Source organism: Sinohyriopsis cumingii, chromosome 9 (genome assembly GCF_028554795.1).
Source record: "Sinohyriopsis cumingii isolate HCF-2022 chromosome 9, ASM2855479v2, whole genome shotgun sequence".
NCBI lineage: Eukaryota > Metazoa > Mollusca > Bivalvia > Unionida > Unionidae > Sinohyriopsis > Sinohyriopsis cumingii.
The window spans coordinates 94,080,474-94,101,305 of record NC_142969.1 but is presented as its reverse complement, the minus strand read 5'-3'; the positions used below and the strand labels follow the sequence as shown (position 1 = coordinate 94,101,305).

Genomic DNA, 20,832 nt, shown 5'->3' with positions numbered 1-20,832 from the left:
TACAAGCATTAGGATAACTGATATGTGCCACATGTAATAGTACTTTATTACAAACATAAGGATAACTGATATGTCACATGTAATAGTACTTTATTACAAGCATTAGGATAACTGATATGTGCCACATGTAATAGTACTTTATTACAAGCATAAGGATAATTGATATGTCACATGTAATAGTACTTTACTACAAGCATAAGGATAACTGATATGTGCCACATGTAATATTACTTTATTACAAGCATTAGGATAACTGATATGTGCCAGATTTAATATTACTTTACTACAAGCATTAGGATAACTGATATTTGCCACATGTAATAGTACTTTATTACAAGCATAAGGGTAACTGATATGTGCCACACGTAATAGTACTTTATTACAAGCATTAGGATAACTGATATGTGCCACATGTAATAGTACTTTATTACAAACATAAGGATAACTGATATGTCACATGTAATAGTACTTTATTACAAGCATTAGGATAACTGATATGTGCCACATGTAATAGTACTTTATTACAAACATAAGGATAACTGATATGTCACATGTAATAGTACTTTATTACAAGCATTAGGATAACTGATATGTGCCACATGTAATAGTACTTTATTACAAGCATAAGGATAATTGATATGTCACATGTAATAGTACTTTACTACAAGCATTAGGATAACTGATATGTGCCACATGTAATATTACTTTATTACAAGCATTAGGATAACTGATATGTGCCAGATTTAATATTACTTTACTACAAGCATTAGGATACCTGATATGTACCAGATTTAATATTACTTTACTACAAGCATTAGGATAACTGATCTGTGCCACATGTAATATTACTTTACTACAAGCATTAGGATAACTGATATGTGCCACATATAATAATACTTTATTACAAGCATTAGGATAACTGATTTGTGCCACAGGTAATATTACTTTACTACAAGCATTAGGATAACTGATATGTACTACATTTAATATTACTTTACTACAAGAATTTGGATAACTGATATTTGCCACATGTGATATTACTTTATTACAAGCATTAGGATAACTGATATGTGCCACATGTAATGTTACTTTACTACAAGCATTAGGATAACTGATTTGTGCCACATGTAATATTACTTTACTATAGGCATTAGGATAACTGATATATGCCAGATTTAATATTACTTTACTGCCAGAATTAGGATAACTGATATGTGTCACATGTAATGTTACTTTACTACAAGCATTAGGATAACTGATTTGTGCCACATGTAATATTACTTTACTACAGGCATTAAGATAACTGATATATGCCAGATTTAATATTACTTTACTGCCAGAATTAGGATAACTGATATGTGTCACATGTAATATTACTCTTACTACAAGTATTAGGACAACTTATATGTGCCACATTTAATATTACTTTACTACAAGCATTAGGATAACTGATATATGCCACATGTAATATTACTTTATTATAAACATTAGGATAACTGATATGTGCCAGATTTAATATTACTTTACAAGCATTCTGGTAACTTATGTGTGCCACATTTAATATTACTCTTAGTACAAGTATTAGGATAACTGATATGTGCCAGATTTAATATTACTTTATTACAAGCATTAGGATAACTGATATGTGCCAGATTTAATATCACTTTATTACAAGCATTAGGATAACTGATATGTGCCAGATGTAATAGTACTTTATTACAAGCATTAGGATAAGTGATATGTGCCAGATTTAATATTACTTTACTACAAGCATTCTGGTAACTTATATGTGCCACATTTAATATTACTCTTAGTACAAGTATTAGGATAACTGATATGTGCCAGATTTAATATCACTTTATTACAAGCATTAGGATAACTGATATGTGCCACATTTAATATTACTTTACACAAGTATTAAGATAACTGATATGTGCCAGATTTAATATTACTTTACTGCCAGCATTAGGATAACTGATATGTACTACATTTAATATTACTTTACTACAAGTATTAGGATAACTGATATGTGCCACATGTAATATTATTTTGCTACAAACATTTGGATAACTTATGGAATTATTGATATATGTTGCATAAAGTTTTAAAATATGCTTAAACATGAAAACAGAAACTTGTAATCATTTTAATTAGCTTTGAGGAAATCACCTCAGTTGATGAGTGGCTGTGTTAAATGCTTGATCTTTCACAACATCATAGGACATCATTTAGTAAACAAATTACAGGTGTATGTAATGGCAGCTTCATCACTATTTCTGAGGAGTTTTCTAATCATTTCTGGAAAGGCTCAAATGAGTTATCTGATTTCTATGCATTATATGAATAGAGAACTGGATTTACAGTCTACAGTTAACTAAGAATTAAGCATGAGCAAACAAGGATTACCTTTTCAGGGTTCAAATGAGGTCATCATTATTTTATAATGCTTGCATGAGTGAGTTTCACTGAAGGTTCAAAAAAAGGTCATCATTATACTATACTTGAAAACATGCAATAGCAAGGTTCATCAGCTGTTTAAAAGATGTCTTCATTATACTTGAACACTTGTAATAATGAGGTTCATTGAGGATTCAAAAGAGCGCTTCATACTTGAACACTTGTAAGAGTGATGTCCATTGAGGATTCAGAAGAGGGCTTCATACTTGAAAACTGGTTATATTGAGGTTCATTGAGGGTTCAGAAGAGGTCTTCATACTTGAACACTTGTAAGAGTGATGTTCATTGAGGATTCGAAAGAGGGCTTCATACTTGAACACTGGTTATATTGAGGTTCATTGAGGATTCAGAAGAGGGCTTCATGCTTGAACACTGGTTATATTGAGGTTCATTGAGGATTCAAAAGAGATCTTCATACTTGAACACTTGTAAGAGCAAGGTTCATTTTAATCAGGGAGCAAAGTTGTAGTTCTTTATTTTTATGTAGAAAATAAGAGAATCACAATTATTTATTCTGTTTATACTTTCAGGGCTGGGCAACTCAAAGGCCAACTGGTGTTAGCTTAATGAAGACAGATTTTCGTCAATCCCAATACCCTCATGTAAGTGTGTAGTGTTTATTTGATATCTTTTAGTTAATGCTTTTAGCTTGTAAGGGTTTTCTTTGGAATTTTAGCACATAATGTCTCCCAGACAGTCATGATGATGTGTATCATTATAAAGCAGTACATCTGAAATAAACAGTCCCAAATTTAGTAGAGATTTTAATAGATCTTTTAGTTAGCATTTCTCCATGAAAAATACAAGGAAAATGAGTTCCTGATGTCCTTTTTTTGATATGTTTCTGACAGAGCAAAAGTTTAAATCCAACATATACTCAGAGTGGCTGGACATCTGTCATATAACAACTTAAATCCAACATGTACTCAGAGTGGCTGGACATCTTTCATATAACAACTTAAATCCAACATGTACTCAGAGTGGCTGGACATCTTTCATATAACAACTTAAATCCAACATGTACTCAGAGTGGCTGGACATCTGTCATATAATAACTTAAATCCAACATGTACTCAGAGTGGCTTGACAGCTGTCATATAACAACTTAAATCCAACATGTACTCAGAGTGGCTTGACATCTGTCATATAACAACTTAAATCCAACATATACTCAGAGTGGCTGGACATCTGTCATATAACAACTTAAATCCAACATGTACTCAGAGTGGCTTGACATCTGTCATATAACAACTTAAATCCAACATATACTCAGAGTGGCTGGACATCTCTCATATAACAACTTAAAATAACAACTTAAATCCAACATGTACTCAGAGTGGCTGGACATCTCTCATATAACAACTTAAATCCAACATGTACTCAGAATGGCTGGACATCTCTCATATAACAACTTAAATAAATTCCAGTTTTTGATGGTGATTTAATATTAAATGTTGGCACCTGCAAAGATGACAGGCATTATCAATTCCTAAGCTGGACATGGTTTGCAACCCAGCAAATATTTTAAGAGTAAAAAGATAATTGTGAATGAAATGATGGTTAATCATAGTTAATAATTAAGACAGTAACAACTTACACTTACTTAATGTCACAAAGTAAATAATAATTCATTCATCACCAAAACTGGGACAGTCAAACCAAGATTATCCAAAATGAAAATGTTCAAAAGTAGTATCAGATTTGGAACTTGTCCCATGTTGTTTTGGTTTCTTAAGTGTTTACTTCCTTCCAAAATATGCAGGAAATAAAACTTTCAGCCTGCTTAGGACTGGTTTATACTGTACACAGTTCTGTTGAATTCTTTAGCTCAGTATTACAGAATGGGGAGTAGTCTGTAAGCCTTTGCTTAGTGCATGATACATTGAGTGTGGAGAATTATATAAGCCTTTGTGTATCAAATGATACATTTAGTGGAGGGGGTATTCTGTAACCCTTTGTTTACTGCATGATACATTTAGTGAGAAATGTTCTTTAAGCCTTTGCTTATTACATGATACATTGAGTGGGGAGTGTTTGTGTAAGGCCTTATGCACACTGCATGATATATTGAGTATGGAGAATTATATAAGCTTTCGTGTATCAAATGATACATTTAGTGGGGGTATTCTGTAACCCTTTGCTTACTGCATGATACATTTAGTGGGAAATGTTTTTAAGCTTTTGCTTACTGCATGATACATTGAGTGTGGAGAATTATATAAGCCTTTGTGTATCAAATGATACTTTTAGTGGGGGTATTCTGTAACACTTTGCTTACTACATGATATATTGAGTGGGGAAAGTTCTTTAGGCATTTGCTTACTGCATGATACATTGAGTAGGGAAAGTTCTTTAAGCCTTTGCTTACTACATGATATATTGAGTGGGGAAAGTTCTTTAAGCCTTTGCTTACTACATGAAGCCTTTGCTTACTACATGATACATTGAGTGGGGAAAGCTCTTTAAGCCTTTGCTTACTACATGATACATTGAGTGGGGAAAGTTCTTTAAGCTTTTGCTTACTACATGATACTTTTAGTGGGGAAAGTTCTTTAAGCTTTAGCCTGCTACATGATACATTGAGTGGCGAGTGTTTGTGTAAGGCCTTATGCTCACTGCATGATATACTGAGTGGGGAGTATTCTGTAAGCATTTGCTTACTGTGTGACACATTTAGTATTTTGTCTCTGTATTTTAGGGTCATGAGCCTCTTCCTAATTTGGCCAGTGGATCTGACAGAGGGTCAGGATTTGTACGAGAGAAATCCAAACCCCTGTATGTTCATCGTGTCATGGGAGATGCATATGATAAGGCAAGTGATATCCCAGATCATCGACTGCAGAGGACAAAGAAATCTGATCCAACAGAATATCTGAACATGCATCACCCCAACAACTATTCCAGGTAAAGGATTTTAATGTCAGGTTGCATAATTGATTCCAGGTAAACTGCTTTAGTTCTAATCTGCATATATGATTCCAGGTAAGGGATTTTAATATTAATCCATATAATTGATTCCAGTTAAAGTAATTTAATGTTAATCTATATAATTGATTCCTGGTAAGGTATTTTAATGTTAATTTGCATAATTTATTCCAGGTAAGGGGTTTTAATGTTAATCTGTGAAATTCATTTTGTACACAAATATAGTGTAATAAAGTTGCATCACTGGAGAAAAGTGACATGTCAAAGAAACATTGGAAGCTTTTAATGTACAGTCAGAGCTGTCTATAGAAGCCACCTATGGGAAAAAGCAAAACTGGCCTTTGCACATGGATGATTTCTGTACACAAGGTCACCTTTCAAAATTAGGTTTTTGAATAAATGCCATGCACAGAATATTATCACTATTATTGTTTTTATTATTATTATTATTATTATTATTATTGTATCAAGATTGTTTTATGTGCTCTATTGAATGAAATCATAAAATATTTGTATATGTTGTTCTTTCCCGAATCTCCACACAGTGATCATTGCATCATTCTCACTATAATACATCTTGTAAATTAAATTCTCACTGATTTAAAGTAATCACAAATTTTAGCTTATTTTGTGCATCATTACAGTTCACTAATTTCACTGCTGACTGACAGCTTACACATGAATGTCAAACAAAAAACTGACTCTTTGGCAAGCCAGTTTATAGAAATTAGACGTGGATATAGCTGCTCTTGTTTTAAATCTGGATTCATCACCTGCTCAACTTCTCACGGTCAAAAAACATTTGGCTTATGTGAGTGACCCATGATAAGAAACCATATATGGCTGTTCTTTTGTGACCCATCAACTGACCCTTTGCCTGGCTTTACAGACAAGTTTTAAATATTGAATGACCCTTGACTGTAATGCAAGGGATGTAACTTGTGTCTCTTTAATTCACAGGCAAATATTGTGGTATAATTAATTTTCATGGGGTACCAATTTTTTATTTTATTATGTTGTTGTTCTGAACAATGAATTTCACCTAACAAAAAATTTAACCAAATATAATAAAGACACCCATTTGTCTCATTGTTTTTTTTCTTTTACTGTTTCATTCCTAGAGGTCATGAAAGCTATTGATAAATTGCCATTTCTGTAATCTTGTAGGAAATATTAGCTGTTATATATGTTTTTTATAACTCTTTAAAAATAGAATTATAAAGGAGTTTATACTGTTTCAGTGCACATGTATCTATGGTATCTGGTTGCTGTCATTTCCACTCCCTGCCTTAAATCAATTTTTTGTGAGATAAGTAAGGATAAAGAAGGGAAAAAAGAAAAGTATAAGGTAGTCAGATGCGGTTATTACTGAAAATGTAAGAAATAATAAGAAATGATAATAGAAATTAAATTAAATTTAAAACTTATTCATATTTAATCTTTATTGAAGTGAAACTGTTGTTGACAAATATAAATCCTCATGAAAGCATGCTTAATCCCAATGAACAACTGTAAAATAATAAAACTATTGCTTGAAGCACAATTACTAATGAAACCATGTACATGTATGTATACACTAATTACTATGGAAACCATGTACATGTATGTATACACTAATTAATAATGGAAACCATGTACATGTATGTATACACTAATTACCAATGAAACCATGTACATGTATGTATACACTAATTAATATGGAAACCATGTACATGTATGTATACACTAATTAATATGGAAACCATGTACATGTATGTATACACTAATTACTAATGAAACCATGTACATGTATGTATACACTAATTACCACAGAGTGTTCAAGCTCACATTTCACTGATTTTCTGACAAAACCACTGAATCAGTATTGTGTCACCAAGTCAGCTAGTGCACACGAAATGTGTCTTGGCTAAATAATTTTGAAATTGTTGAATTAGACAAGTCCAGCATTCTCAAAGCCACAGATAATCGTGTCTAATCTTTCATACATTTTTGCATGAGGCACAGTTATCCATTCAGCATGTAGCTGCTTGATTGATGAGTCTAGTGGTTGACGTTGGTGTATGAGGCAGACTCAAACAATGGACTTACTCCATTTTTTATCAATTTGGTTAGTATCTTCACACTTTGGGGGCTGTGAACACATCAGATGTTGAAATGGTGTGCTAATTGCATTGAGTATGGGGCAGCTGGTCATGTGTTTGGTCCATATGTGAAATGATGACATTGTCCAAACCAACATTGGTCTCGGTTGATTTTTACCACTCTTCAGCTACTGTGTTAATGCCTAGGTCACCAGAAAATAGTTAATCATGCAACTTTATGAACAGGGTTTTAACTAACAGATAACACACATGTACTTTAATAACTAATTAGTTTAGGGTTGTTGTCTGCATCAACTACCTTTGATTATGAGTATGAGTGATTTATCTTGACATCTGTTTGATTTGTGCTCATACAGGTAGTAGTTTTTTGTTTGTTGTCATCATTGTTTTATTCTTCTTTATTTTTGATTGGGGTATTTGTAGAGCTTAACTCACAAAATTAAGTACTGTTTAACTTTGATAGGCATTTAAGTAGCCACAAAACGATGAGAACTAACACACACAAAATAAATATACTACAGTAGATGACGATACATAACAATTCTGTCACACCGGCACAAAAGGTAACTCCCATTTCTACTGCAATAACATGACTATTTTCACAACATACAGCAAACTAACCACTTCAGCCCTCTAATGATAAAAACTGCCTCACTTTTAAATTTGAATTCATGACACTGCACTGACAATGTGACTGGAGTACGGTGAGTACAATTCCTTCCCTATGAAGCAAAAGTTTTACTTTGCATAAACTGAGCAGTAACTGTAGATACACTCCAGTGACTGCTTAAGATGAGGAATAACCATTGTCTGGTTAGGAAACAGCTAGCTGCTGAGCCCAGAGAGCAAGTGACCATCTACATGATGATTATATAAGAAATTTGCTTAGGTCCATGTGAATACAACGGCCATATTATCACCATTTGAGTGCTATGTAAAGGTGACCATTTGGACAGGTTTGACTGTAGCTTGAAATGAATTATAAGATACTAATTTTGATATCCCAGACATAAGGTGAAGAGTCAGCTATGCCTAACTAGTTCCTAAATATGAAAGTTTTAAACATACGGAAAGGATATTGTCTACCAGTAATATCCTTCTAGTGCCTAATACAAAATTATTAAGCACAGATTAAGGATATTGTCTACCAGTCATATGGTGCTAATGTCTACATGCAGAATTATTAAACAGAGGGCAAATTTATTTTCTAACAGTCATATCCTGCTGGTGCCTACATAAAAAAGTATTAAGCAGAGGACAAACATATTGTCTATCATTCATAGTACTTGTGTTGTAAGAACGGAGTAAATGTATTTATACCATTTGTGGTACTTATGTGATAACACAGTTATGCCCTGCTTGTAATTACATGCAAAAGTATTAAATCCAGGGCAAGGATGTTGTCTACCAGTCAGATCCTGTTAGTGCCTACATACAAAATATTAAACACAGGACAAGTGTATTGCTTATTCATGTTACTCAAGTTCATACTTCTATTTTTAATGGGGTTTTTTTTGGGTATGCTTCATTTTTTTTGTGCTTGTGATGAAACTTATGAACATTTTTCTATATAAAAAATGTGTATGCCCCTAATGCAGTGGAAGGGTCTTACTGCATTTCTGGTGTCCATACACATATCTGTATGACCATAGTCTGTCTAAAATCTGTTTTAGTGTGATAGCAAAGAGAGAAAAAAATATTAAAATTAGTCATATAATTTTGTACACTTTATCATAGTCATAGATTACCCTCTTAATATTTTGTCTATGTCAAGACATTTTAATTTTTCACATTTATTTTACCTTGCTGACTTGATGCAAAACTTGTTAGTATAATAAAGCAAAATGCACTGATAAATAAATGAAATTTGATAAGTCATATTTGTATATGACTTGATTATATTTTTTTCAGGCCACTAAAGTAACTAATTCATTAAAATTAAATCTTCAACTTTTGTGACTTAAACATTTTTGGATTCAAACATGTTTAGACAGAAATCTTTCATAGCACAATTTTGAAAAATGCATCTGACATAGATAATATTCACTGGGAACATTTGTATGTAGATTAGTTGTATTTTGTTGTTGCTTGTGCAATTTTCCGATATTTTCATAAATGTTTAAACCCATTCAAATTTAATGTTATTCTGACTGCATTGGAAGTATATGCATTTTACTAGCACAAATATAGTTTACAAAATTTATAAAGTTTACTATTTTTTTAACAAATGTTTGTTAAAAATTATTATTTTGCTAAAATTATTACATTTTAATTCTCACAACTACTTTTACTTTTATTTTTTTTACACTTTTTTTTGGGGGGGGTGTACTGAAGGTTGGGGATCAACAGGTGAGTGTTCCAATTTCCTTTGAACCAAACATTTATAACATTATGTGTTGATACTTTAGTATTGATTGTTGATATGAAGCATGAAGAGGGGGTAGAGGACAAGTATTCTTTTTATTATCGTTGTTATTTTTTGGCAGTATTAATATGGATACTTTCCTCGGCAAGCAACAACCAGACAAGACCGAGTCAGATCGTCTAGACAGAACAAGTGTTGGCTACAAGGAGCTGTCAGGTTATAGTGAAAATAATGACCGATTTGTTGCCACTGCAGATGATCCAAGAAGGTTCATTACCCATTACATGACAAGGTGAGTCTTTAGATATTTATTTATTTATTTATTTATTTACTCATTCAAAGACCATTTGAGTTACATTGATGTATACTTTTGGAGTCCAATATTAAGATGCAGAAGACCTATAGAAATATAATTTTCTGTTTGTCTATCTTTCAGTTCACGCTTCATATAACCTGCATAGCTCAGCAAGCCTTTGGCCTAATTCCATACTATCTGCTTGCCTGTCTGATCAAGCTTTTAGTAACTGCATAGCTCAGGAAGCCTTGATCCTAATTAAGTAACCGAATATGTCACAACCAAATTTCATCTTTCCTACTCTAGTTTTAACAACTACAGCCATTTTTTTCAGTTTTGGATGATTGCAATTCATGATTTTGTAGTGACAGTGTAGGCTAAGGTTCAATGCTTCTTCCACAGAAGAGTGGTTCATCTAGGAATGGTCATACTTGTCCTTTTCTACATTATTCTCCCATTTAAATTTGAGTCAGCAAAACTGTGCCATTTGGTTTAAAAAGCTGACAACTATGGAAAATTTAAAATTATATCTTTCAGCAATTTTTTATAAATTTACTCCTTATATCAATTTCTTTTTGATCACAATAAATGTCTAGTAGTTTCTATAAACAAAGAGACATTTACAACAGACAATGAAGCAGTATATACAGGAATTCAAAAGAAATGATCAGTGTAACAATGTAAATTTTAATCATGAATCTGTACTTTTGCCATCCATCCATGTCTGTAACTAAATTGAAAAATCTATGAAATTGAGAAAAATACCTCCATATGATCAGCCAACAAGCAGCACAAGTTGACAAACTATAACATACCAGAAGTTTGCTGATAAAACACAGGTATCCAGTAACCCCTTTTTAGTCTTTTGTTTTTTGCGATAACTGGCATGTCTCACTGAGAAAGATTCTGAAAGAAAAAAACACCTGTCTGACCCTTCAACTTGTAGGAAAATCCTACATATCCCCTTGCAGCATTCTGCATCTACTGTCCTAACTTTATTCCTTGTCTTATAGATTCACTGATTCCACACCACAAGGTAGAGAACGAGATGGGCATTGCCGAGGTGGCGTACAGGACCAGAAGCCAGATGGATTTACAAAGAGCACATCAGTGCATTCCAATGGCCCGGATCTTAACACCACAGACACTATAAGACGACTACACCCATATGTTGCTAGGTATCGTCTGAATAATTTCATTGTTTCCATCTTCTGTTTTAATAATTATATATAATAACACCAACATGTATGTCCATGACTGGTTTTGCTTCATTACTTCTTCAGACTGAATTACGGTAATTGTTGACAGAATTTAACCTCTTTGCTTTCTAGGAGATAAAACAGCGTTATGACATTAATTGTACAGAGACATTCTAGCTAGTTTTATAAAATGTCTTAGATGCATAAATAGCATCTAAAAATGACACATTAAAAGGTACACAAAGCTGGAACCTTAAGATAAACCTGTCTCTGTTGAGGTTATAGCAATCCAATTTAATGACAAATTAGAGACTTTTGTTTTCCTTTAAATATGTATAATTAAATATTACGAATTTATCAAAATTAGTGAAGTCTTAGAATTTAAACCTTTTGGATTTACAGCATCCTTACAATGAATCCAGTGTGTTTGACATGAATCACATGTGTTAATCATGGAATGTCTGAGATCATTCTGTGCATTAGTGCATGGACTTGTAATCAGTGAATTGCTAGTTTGAATTGTGCCCAGACTTACATAAGTTGGCTGCTTTTGGGGCATTTTTGAGCAAGGCACTGTGCTCCCATTTCCAAAGCACAAATTAGTCTTTCATGTTCTGGTGTGGTGTTAAATTCTGCTCAGAGTGACACATCATTGAGTCAGATAATAAATACAGGTTTTAAAGGTCTATTATATTTGTTAAGTGTTTGTCTATGCTGTTGAAATGTCTCCATTTTGTGTGCAATACTACATTGTTTGGAAAGATATTTTTTCCTTTCTATCAAATGAATAGCACATATTTTCACACAATTCTGAATAATACATTTCTGAACAATATTACATTTCAGGAGTATCAAAGTTCGTGATGTATTCTTTGATGACCACACCCATGATTCCAAGAATCACGTAGTCCAGATGGCAGCCTGAGGCAACATAGGATCCAGTTCTGATACCAGTATCTGTACCATAATTCATGTAATTTTTGTACTCTCTAATTTTACATGAACAGTTTGTTCATAAAAGTCTTAATTACAATTGTTTTTACTAAATATTTTCATACACAGAAGTTTGTGGTATAATTAACAATGTTTGATTTTTCATATAAATAATGTCACGTGTAAAGATCGATGTGTTTGAGAATTGAAGTATATGTATAAAAATTGTACACAAAGATCAGAAATAAAGCAAATCCCTACTGAAAACCCATATCACACATTTATTGTATGACAGTTTTATATATATGTTAAGATTTCCTCTCCAATACCAGTGTGTAAAGAAAGATGCTAGCATATTAGATTTTCTTGAAAAAGAATTTACATGCAACTGATATTACTACAATGAACTTGACCTTTTTGTACATCCAATCAGCCAGCTTAGGTGTTAACAGTCATACTAAAATAATACACACCAGTGTCCTTTATACAGAGCTAAATTTGGAAGAAGTGGTGACAAATATTTATGGCACTTCCTGTCTCCTGGTTTACAGATCTTTAATAAAAGTCACAATGAATTTACCTGATTTTTGTTTTAGCAAAACACTTTGCAAATGAAGGAGATGAGGGAAACAATTAGGACCTCATAAACATCTTTTGTGTTCCATTTCTGTGGTAGTTTTTTAGTGCAGATAAAACTTGTGTATATTCATCTTGACAGCAATTCGTGTCAGAAATCTTAAGATTCTGGCTTTAAAATATGTGTGTCTTATGATTAAATCCTGATCTTCTCCACATAGAACCTGCATTCTCTATTCCCCCCCCCTTTTTTTCCTTGTGCTAACTGTCGTGAAAATTAGTACAGTTTACTTAGCAACATATTTATTTTTTATATGTTTGTTTTGGACATGTATTGCTAACAGAAGTGTGAAATCCCTGAATTCATTCAAAGAAACAACTTGAGTGTCATCAGCAAATATGAGATTAAATTATATCCTAATTATTGAAAGTGTACATGAGGGATACTGTTCTTTGGTGGGATTGTGGATAACATATCATTCGCAGAGAAAACAACACAGCATGCTATATGATCTTTCATGGGATTTAAACAAAATGGAATATGTATGAATATAAATATTGTGAGTATTTAAATATGTATTACACATATTTAAAAATGAATATGGTATGTATTTCAAAGTTTCATTTACTATTTTATTTTCATTTCAACAAAAGATTCAGCTGTATGGGTACATTTAAAAAGGTACATTGAGGAAAATGACACAAAGGGCTGAGATATTTCTCTCTCTGTCTCTTCTATCAGGGCAAATATTTGGGGGATCATAAATTTCAAGAATAAAAATGCAGTGTTGGATGTCATATTTATACATTTTTGAGTTTATCTGTTCCAATATATGCATATATAAATAAATTCAAATGACACATTCTACTAGTGTTTTATGCTGCAGCACACTTGCATCCAGTGCACATCATTTTAATATGAATGATAATCTGGATATTTTGGAGTCCTCAGTTTTCATATTAAGTTTTGTCTCATTTCCGAAATGATAATTAAGTATTTTACACATTATTTTCATTCTGTAAAAAACGATTTTTTTTATATATATGACAAATTACATAAATTATGGTATATACATTTTCAAAAAAAAAACAATTATTCTATTGTTTGCTTTGCACAGCATTGGAAATGATATTCAAGTCTGTTTGTCATTGAATTTTCACGCCATCTTTTCAAAATGAAGCTAAATTTACCAAATTTGTTTCATGAACGAATGGTTTATACATAATTGTTATTGACATACAGTGCAACACCATTCATTCAATACATGCTGGAAAAGACTGGTCTGTGTACATGTAATTTGTCATGTTTGTCCTGAGTTCTGGAAGGCTAAATTTGTTATAGTTCAAACTAAAGGGAGGCAACTACATTATGGCAGAACAAGAAAGATGTTCACTCCTAAATAAACAAAAAAACTCCTCCACTCTTTGATGCAAACAGACCTCCATGTTCCAGCATATAATGAGTGGCAAGTGTTATGTTTAAGGAAGATGCGTGATCTAGTCACCCCTGGTCTCTGACCGGTTTTGTTACTATTGTAACTCTTCCGAGGCAATTGTTATTGTTATTTCATTTGTTAAAGTGTTATGCTGTTCATCAATACAAATGGTGTTAAAATAGTTTGTGCACTGATTAAATTAAGTAATTTTACTTACATTTAAAGATGCTGATGTGAAAATTCACTGAGCTCCTGACAAGAATATCATTTGTGATGCTGTGTGGAATGAACTATAAATTTAATCTTCTTTGACCAAATTATGTTTATTGTAATACTGCCAACATTTAAATCAGGAATATGCAACTCCTGTGATTCTTTCAAGTCTGTATAAAATATTATTTAAAAAAATATTTGTGCTTATTAGTGCTTGTAATTTCTCATATTTAAAACAAATGAAAAACAAGGTGTAAAGATTACAGTTTTCTCCTACTGTTGATTGTATGTGTTTTCATTGAATTTAATGTTTGAATATTGTGCACAAGCCCAGGCTTTAGTGGGTGTACTTTGGTAAATTTTTCTCATTGGTTTGATGTGAAAGCAAAAGAGGTAAGCATTTTGTTACTTGAATATAAAAACGTGTGTAAATGCTAATAGAAAATTAGCAGCTTTCTTTTTATAATACCATTATGGTGAAGAAATTATTTGCAAAGCCTTGTACTTGCATTATAGGGAGGTACAGTACATTTTATACAGTGTTGGACTTCAAGGGTCAATGGTTTAATTACCACCCATGCCATTCCAGGTCCATGGTCTCAAGTTGCCATTGAGAAAGTCACTTGCTTCATTCCTCAGAACTGTGTAGCCAACAATGTGTTCAGAGTGCTATTAAAGTTAACAAAATGCAAAATACAGAACTTTTTCTTACCATCAAGTTAGCAGCAAGTTGCTCCTGTTTTGTACTTTCTTTCCTTGCTTTACTTTTATTTTTTCATCAATTTCATAGATCAAGTTATTATATATGTTAAATTTGTGCTTTTGATTGCTTTTAATAATGAGCCATATAAGTGTTGTTCACACAATTTGTAATATTTTATGTATTTTCTTGAATGTGCACAATGCAATTGAGATGGTTGTATTTTATTAAATATTTTTTATTTATCTCATCTGTGATAGCAAATTACAAATGTACAGTATTAATTTACACTGATAATATGTAAGTTTTACAGGTGTAATCCAATAATAAACCTTCTCAATCAATAACACAGTATGTGAGCTAATTTATTTTTGTTAAAATTTTGCTCCAAATTTATGTTTAAAACTTGGAACATTAGATACTTGCAACAATTAGGTTGTATACAGTTGTTTATTCTATGCCCACCATCTGATGGTAAATTTGTAAAGTTCATTTTGAAGGTTTTAATTAACAGATTTTAAATTTGAGGCATTTGTACTTATGATAAAAATTGTTCATGGTGTACTGGCTCAAGAATTCAAACACTTGACAATATTTACACTTTTAACAATACATGGTGATGTTATTGACTCATTATTTATATGCAGTGAATTCCATATGAAGGATGGATTTAAAAAGGATTTTCCTTTTGAGCTTGAGGTATATGTTCAGATTCTCAAATGTTCAGAGAATTGATCACGGTATCAGACATGTTCAAATTGGTGTCACATCACCAATTAAGGTCTTTTTATCCAGTAGTTTAATGCCAACTGTTTTGTGACTCATTATTGTATGTTATCAATAAATCCTAATGGTATTATTATGTAATGAATATGCTCATAACTGTAGAGTTTACAATGTTTTCGATTTTGATGGAATTAATTCTTCCTCTTAATCTGGGCCATTACAGTCACTTCTGTTGAATTATGATTTTCAGTTCAGATATAATTTTATTTTGGCAAACCACAACTTGATTAGTTGTAGATTACAAAAATGACCATAATGTCTGATTGTAATTCTTTGTGAAAGCATTCCTGTTTGCTAGTTTTATAGAAGCAGCTGAATATTGACCAATATAAATCACGTCACCTTTCACTCAGATTTGCCTGGAAAATTTAGAAAAAGATGCAGGGCCTCAGATGACATAGTGGTCTAAGGTGGTCACTTTTAAATGCCACTGACATCTCACCTCTGTCTGCATTGGATCCAGTCTCAGCTTGGCAAATGTGGATATGTAAGAAGGCATACCAGTAGTTTTCCATGGTTTGATGGTTCTTTTTTATGTCTTTCTGGGGTTTTCCTCCACCAAATATACAGGCTGCCATATATAGCATATCATGTGCTGAAAAATAATGTTAAACCCCACAAAACCAAACCAAACAATCAGCAGACTTAAGACAGATATCTAGAATACATGTTTAAACCAAACAACTATGCTGAATCAGTAATATTTACTGTTTGAAAAGAAAATTTTGGATAAAAGTTTATGCATTCCATTGTCTGTGTTCACATTCCAATTCTTTTAAAGCTGTTATTATTTCTTATTGGCATCTCTGAATATCACCAAAAAGACAGATTTAAAAACCTCTATTTTCTTTCTTACCCCAAACATACAAAATTTTGTCCCTGTTCAGGTGATAAATTTCACTGACAAATGATCTGGTGAAGGTTAAAAATGCCATTTCTCTTTAATTAGATGTATTTCAAGTTATTAAAATTTGGGACTAATTTCAAATTTCATTACATTTTAGATCATTCCAAGATAAGATCAAACTGCATACATTGATTAAGAGTTTAATAATAATATTAAAGAGTAATGTTAACCAGTTTGATTGTACAATGTATATCTTTTAGGAGAGTTACCCACCCCCACCCCCAATTCCTCAAGTTCTATATTCTGTGATGTTACAATAAGATGAATTATGTGGGTAATTCTGCATGCTACAGATTGCAATTTTCCCATTACAATTTTCATGTAATAATTACAATGATTGTTTTAGAAAGCTTATAAGCTTGTATAGACTTAAAATATATGTTGAAACATTTAGAACTAATCAGTTATCAAATTTATTGTTTTGTTTTACATCAGTTATATTTTACATATATAGTTCCGATGCTCAATTTTTAACTGCTGTGCATTTGAACAGACAATTGTTTTCTGTCATTAAAGTGCCAATTATCATGTACCGTATCCGTATTAAGAATACTGGATATGATTTATGGATATTCCATAATGCAGTCAGCACTTCTATTAAACTCTTAATTATGGTATATTTTGCTATTAATTATGGTATATTTTGCTCTTAATTTGGTATGTTGTTCTAGGGATATATTTATTATTTGGTGTCCAGTAAAATTAAGTTGGTAGTTTGTACACATAGAACTGTAATTATTGAGGATTTTCTCAAAATTTGTGGATGTTGTTTCAATAAACCAATAGTACATGAATGGATTCTTTTGTTTTCTTTTCAGTGATTACCCTGTTGGATTTTTGTTTCATTAAAATTCTCAATGACAACAGAATCCTTGTTTAGCACCTGGTTTACCATTTCCATTGCTGCCTCATGAACCCTTGCATGCTACAAAAATCTGGGCCTGGAATGTATAACATGTTTTTCAACTGAAAAACTCATTAAGTATTCACTAAAACTTAACCTTTAGTCATATACTTTCACACAAGCGAAAACTTTAAAAAATCTTGCAAGAAAACTTGGTAACAATTGCTGAAAAGTTTTATTGATACCAAAGTTGCCATTTACCTTTTACCAAAGTCAAAAGCAGTCCATAAACTGTGATTAATGGATTTTGTTCAATTTAAAAAGCAGAAGTACTCCATAAACTGTGATTAAAGACTCCTGTTGAATTGGATATGTGAATTAAATCATGTATATGCAAACTACATGTAACATCATGGTGGTAATCTTCTCTTTAGTTAATGAAACTATTTTAACTAAGGTTATGAATTTTTCTATAAATAACAATGTTTCTTTCCAGAAATGATCAAGCTGTAACTAGAAAACTGAAATTACCAGGATTTAATAATCAGTTTAATGGAATTCAACAATTCAGGAGTTAAAACCAAACTGAATGGTTTGTCATATATCATTTATAAAAAGGTAAGTACCAATCAAAAAAAAATTTCCAAAAGAAATTTCCTAATGCATATTAGAAACTTTTGCTCCAATAAATTATCGAACTTTAGTGTACTTAAAGAAGCTAGATTAATATTAGGCCAATAAATCAGCCCTTCACCCATGATAATATTGATTTCGGGTGAGGGCCTGATATCACATATTCATTAAAAGCAGCGATTGTCAGCATCCAAATTTGGCTTCACACATTGATGTATAATTTTTACACTTACCGGTATTTCTCATGGCTGGGCAGCTACTGTCAGCTGAAGGGTTCTTTTGGTGACATGTAGATTATATTTCCGGAGCAAATCATATTTTTGGTGACTTGTAAATTGACATGGAATAGCACAACCATCTGTCCTGTGGCCATTTTGAATTTCACACTTGATATAGCTGTTACCAATTACCAGTATGTCTCTAAAGTGTACGCGGGTTTGTTCTGGAATGATCTGCATGCAGCAAAATTGCATATTTTAATGAACAGGTGACATCAGACCCAAAACATCATTTATCAGAATCAACACAGATTTGTGGGGTTGATTTATTGGACTAGATTCACATATATATCTGTAAGTACAGTACTTATACAATGATAAACTCAGGCTGTATAATTCAAAATGGAGGGGAGTTTATTACTAGTCCAGGAAAAGGTCTTCCCAAAACAAAACATTCAGGACAGACCCCAATCTGTGGTCCATTATGTGACAGCAGGTCAAGTCCCATATTCACATTTTAGTGAGTATTAAATGGATATGGTTTTTTGGCCTCTTTTCTAGCAAGCTTTGCAGTGCACTATATATGGAAGGACATGCAATAAATGTCAACTATTGACTTAATGCAAACCAAATTAAAGTGTTATTATCATGGCCTAGTTGTCCATGTGTTACTGTCTGGCAATTTGCATGATTTTTACTTTGAGCAACAAACTTGCACTAATGAGCATAAACACGGTGCATTAATTTGATATCAAGAATACACTAATCTTCGTTTTGTGTTATTGAAATGCAGGCTGGCACAATTTTAACAAATACCAGTGTTTAACCAGTCGAATACAGAAACCTATACATCTGAATTTTCTCAATCATCCAGCTTCATGGACTGTTGCCTTTATGAATATTGTTTCTCTGTCTTCACTTTCCTCACAACTTATAATCTAATATCAAAAGCCTGATGCTTTCATTGTATTAGTAAACAAATTTATAATCGATCAATGTATAATTGTTAAAGTGATGTCAAACTATGTCATTTTTTATCGTTATTTCATTTAAAGATTAAGAAATATTTGCATAGCAATTATGTCAGATAATTTATTTACATTAAGATCAGCATTTCAATTCTTTGATTGATATATGTCTGCATGAATATATATATATATATATATATATATATATATATATATATATATATATATATATATATATATATATAACATATGCCACATCAATGCAATTTAGACACACTTTAGCTGCTTCTTTGTCTTTTTCATAAAAACAACAAAATTGTGAAAATTGTTATCGTCTGGGAACTACATGTACCAATATTAAAATTGTGAATCTAAGTGTCACAACTGTTGCAAAGTCAGGTTTGTGTAATGCCAAGACATAATAGAAAGAGGATGTTTTTAAATATGGTTCATTTGAATTTAGCAGCCATCTAGGAATCTTGCCTTTTATCAGGACCTGATTCACTGGTTGGCCTTGGTTATACCCTAGCTGAGACACTCAGTGACAGTTAAAGCTTGACAACAATTGGTACTAACAGCAGAAGGGTGCTAATCAAAGGCTTTTGATTTGGCACCAGTGAAAACCTTGTTTGGAAATATTCTATTTCTTAATCTACTTGTAGTCTGACCTTTCCCAAAAAGGCATCACATCTTGCATAATATATTTTGAGTTATTCAACAACCAACAAAAAGAAAAAAGACAAAAGGTTTTTTAAATGATCAATAAACACAAAAGTGGTTTGAAATATTTTTTTCCTGATAATCATTCTTGGATATTCTGATACAGTGTGGAGCTGGAGAAAGTGTTGGGAAGACTGGGATTACACTGACATTTGGAACAACTAACCAACATCTCACTTAGGAATCATTTCCTGGCTTTGAAAGTCATGTCATGAAAATGAACAGTAAACCAACTTCCCACTGAGAAATTATTTCCCAACTTTGAAAGTCATGTCATGAAAATGAACATCAAACCAACTTCCCATTGAGAAATCATTTTCCAGACTTTGAAAGTCATGTCATGAACATGAACAACTGACCAACTTCCCATTGAGAACCATTTCCCTACTTGAAAGTAATGTCATGAACATGAAAATGTCTTTGCAGCTATAAAAATCTAAAAGGCCTCCTCTCAATTTGTTTCAAACTGCACCACTTCTCTCGGGCACCAGGGATCAGTCAGAAAGATTACAATTTCTGATATATTTTGGTGATGTCTTATAGTTTAACCTCACT

The 20,832-nt window shown here is 32.3% G+C and overlaps 1 protein-coding gene across 1 annotated transcript in view; it reads left to right on the top strand.

The window, feature by feature from the left end:
* Nucleotides 1–17,688, top strand: part of LOC149792273 (stabilizer of axonemal microtubules 4-like) — a 32,799-nt gene extending 15,111 nt beyond the window's left edge. The window contains exons 7-11 of the mRNA XM_089970822.1: nt 2,988–3,059; nt 5,156–5,361; nt 9,971–10,141; nt 11,158–11,322; nt 12,190–17,688. Of these exons, the coding sequence (XP_089826948.1) occupies nt 2,988–3,059; nt 5,156–5,361; nt 9,971–10,141; nt 11,158–11,322; nt 12,190–12,268 (693 nt within the window). The 3' untranslated portion in view covers nt 12,269–17,688. The remainder of the gene's footprint in view (nt 1–2,987; nt 3,060–5,155; nt 5,362–9,970; nt 10,142–11,157; nt 11,323–12,189) is intronic.
* The last annotated feature ends 3,144 nt before the right edge of the window (nt 17,689–20,832 follow it).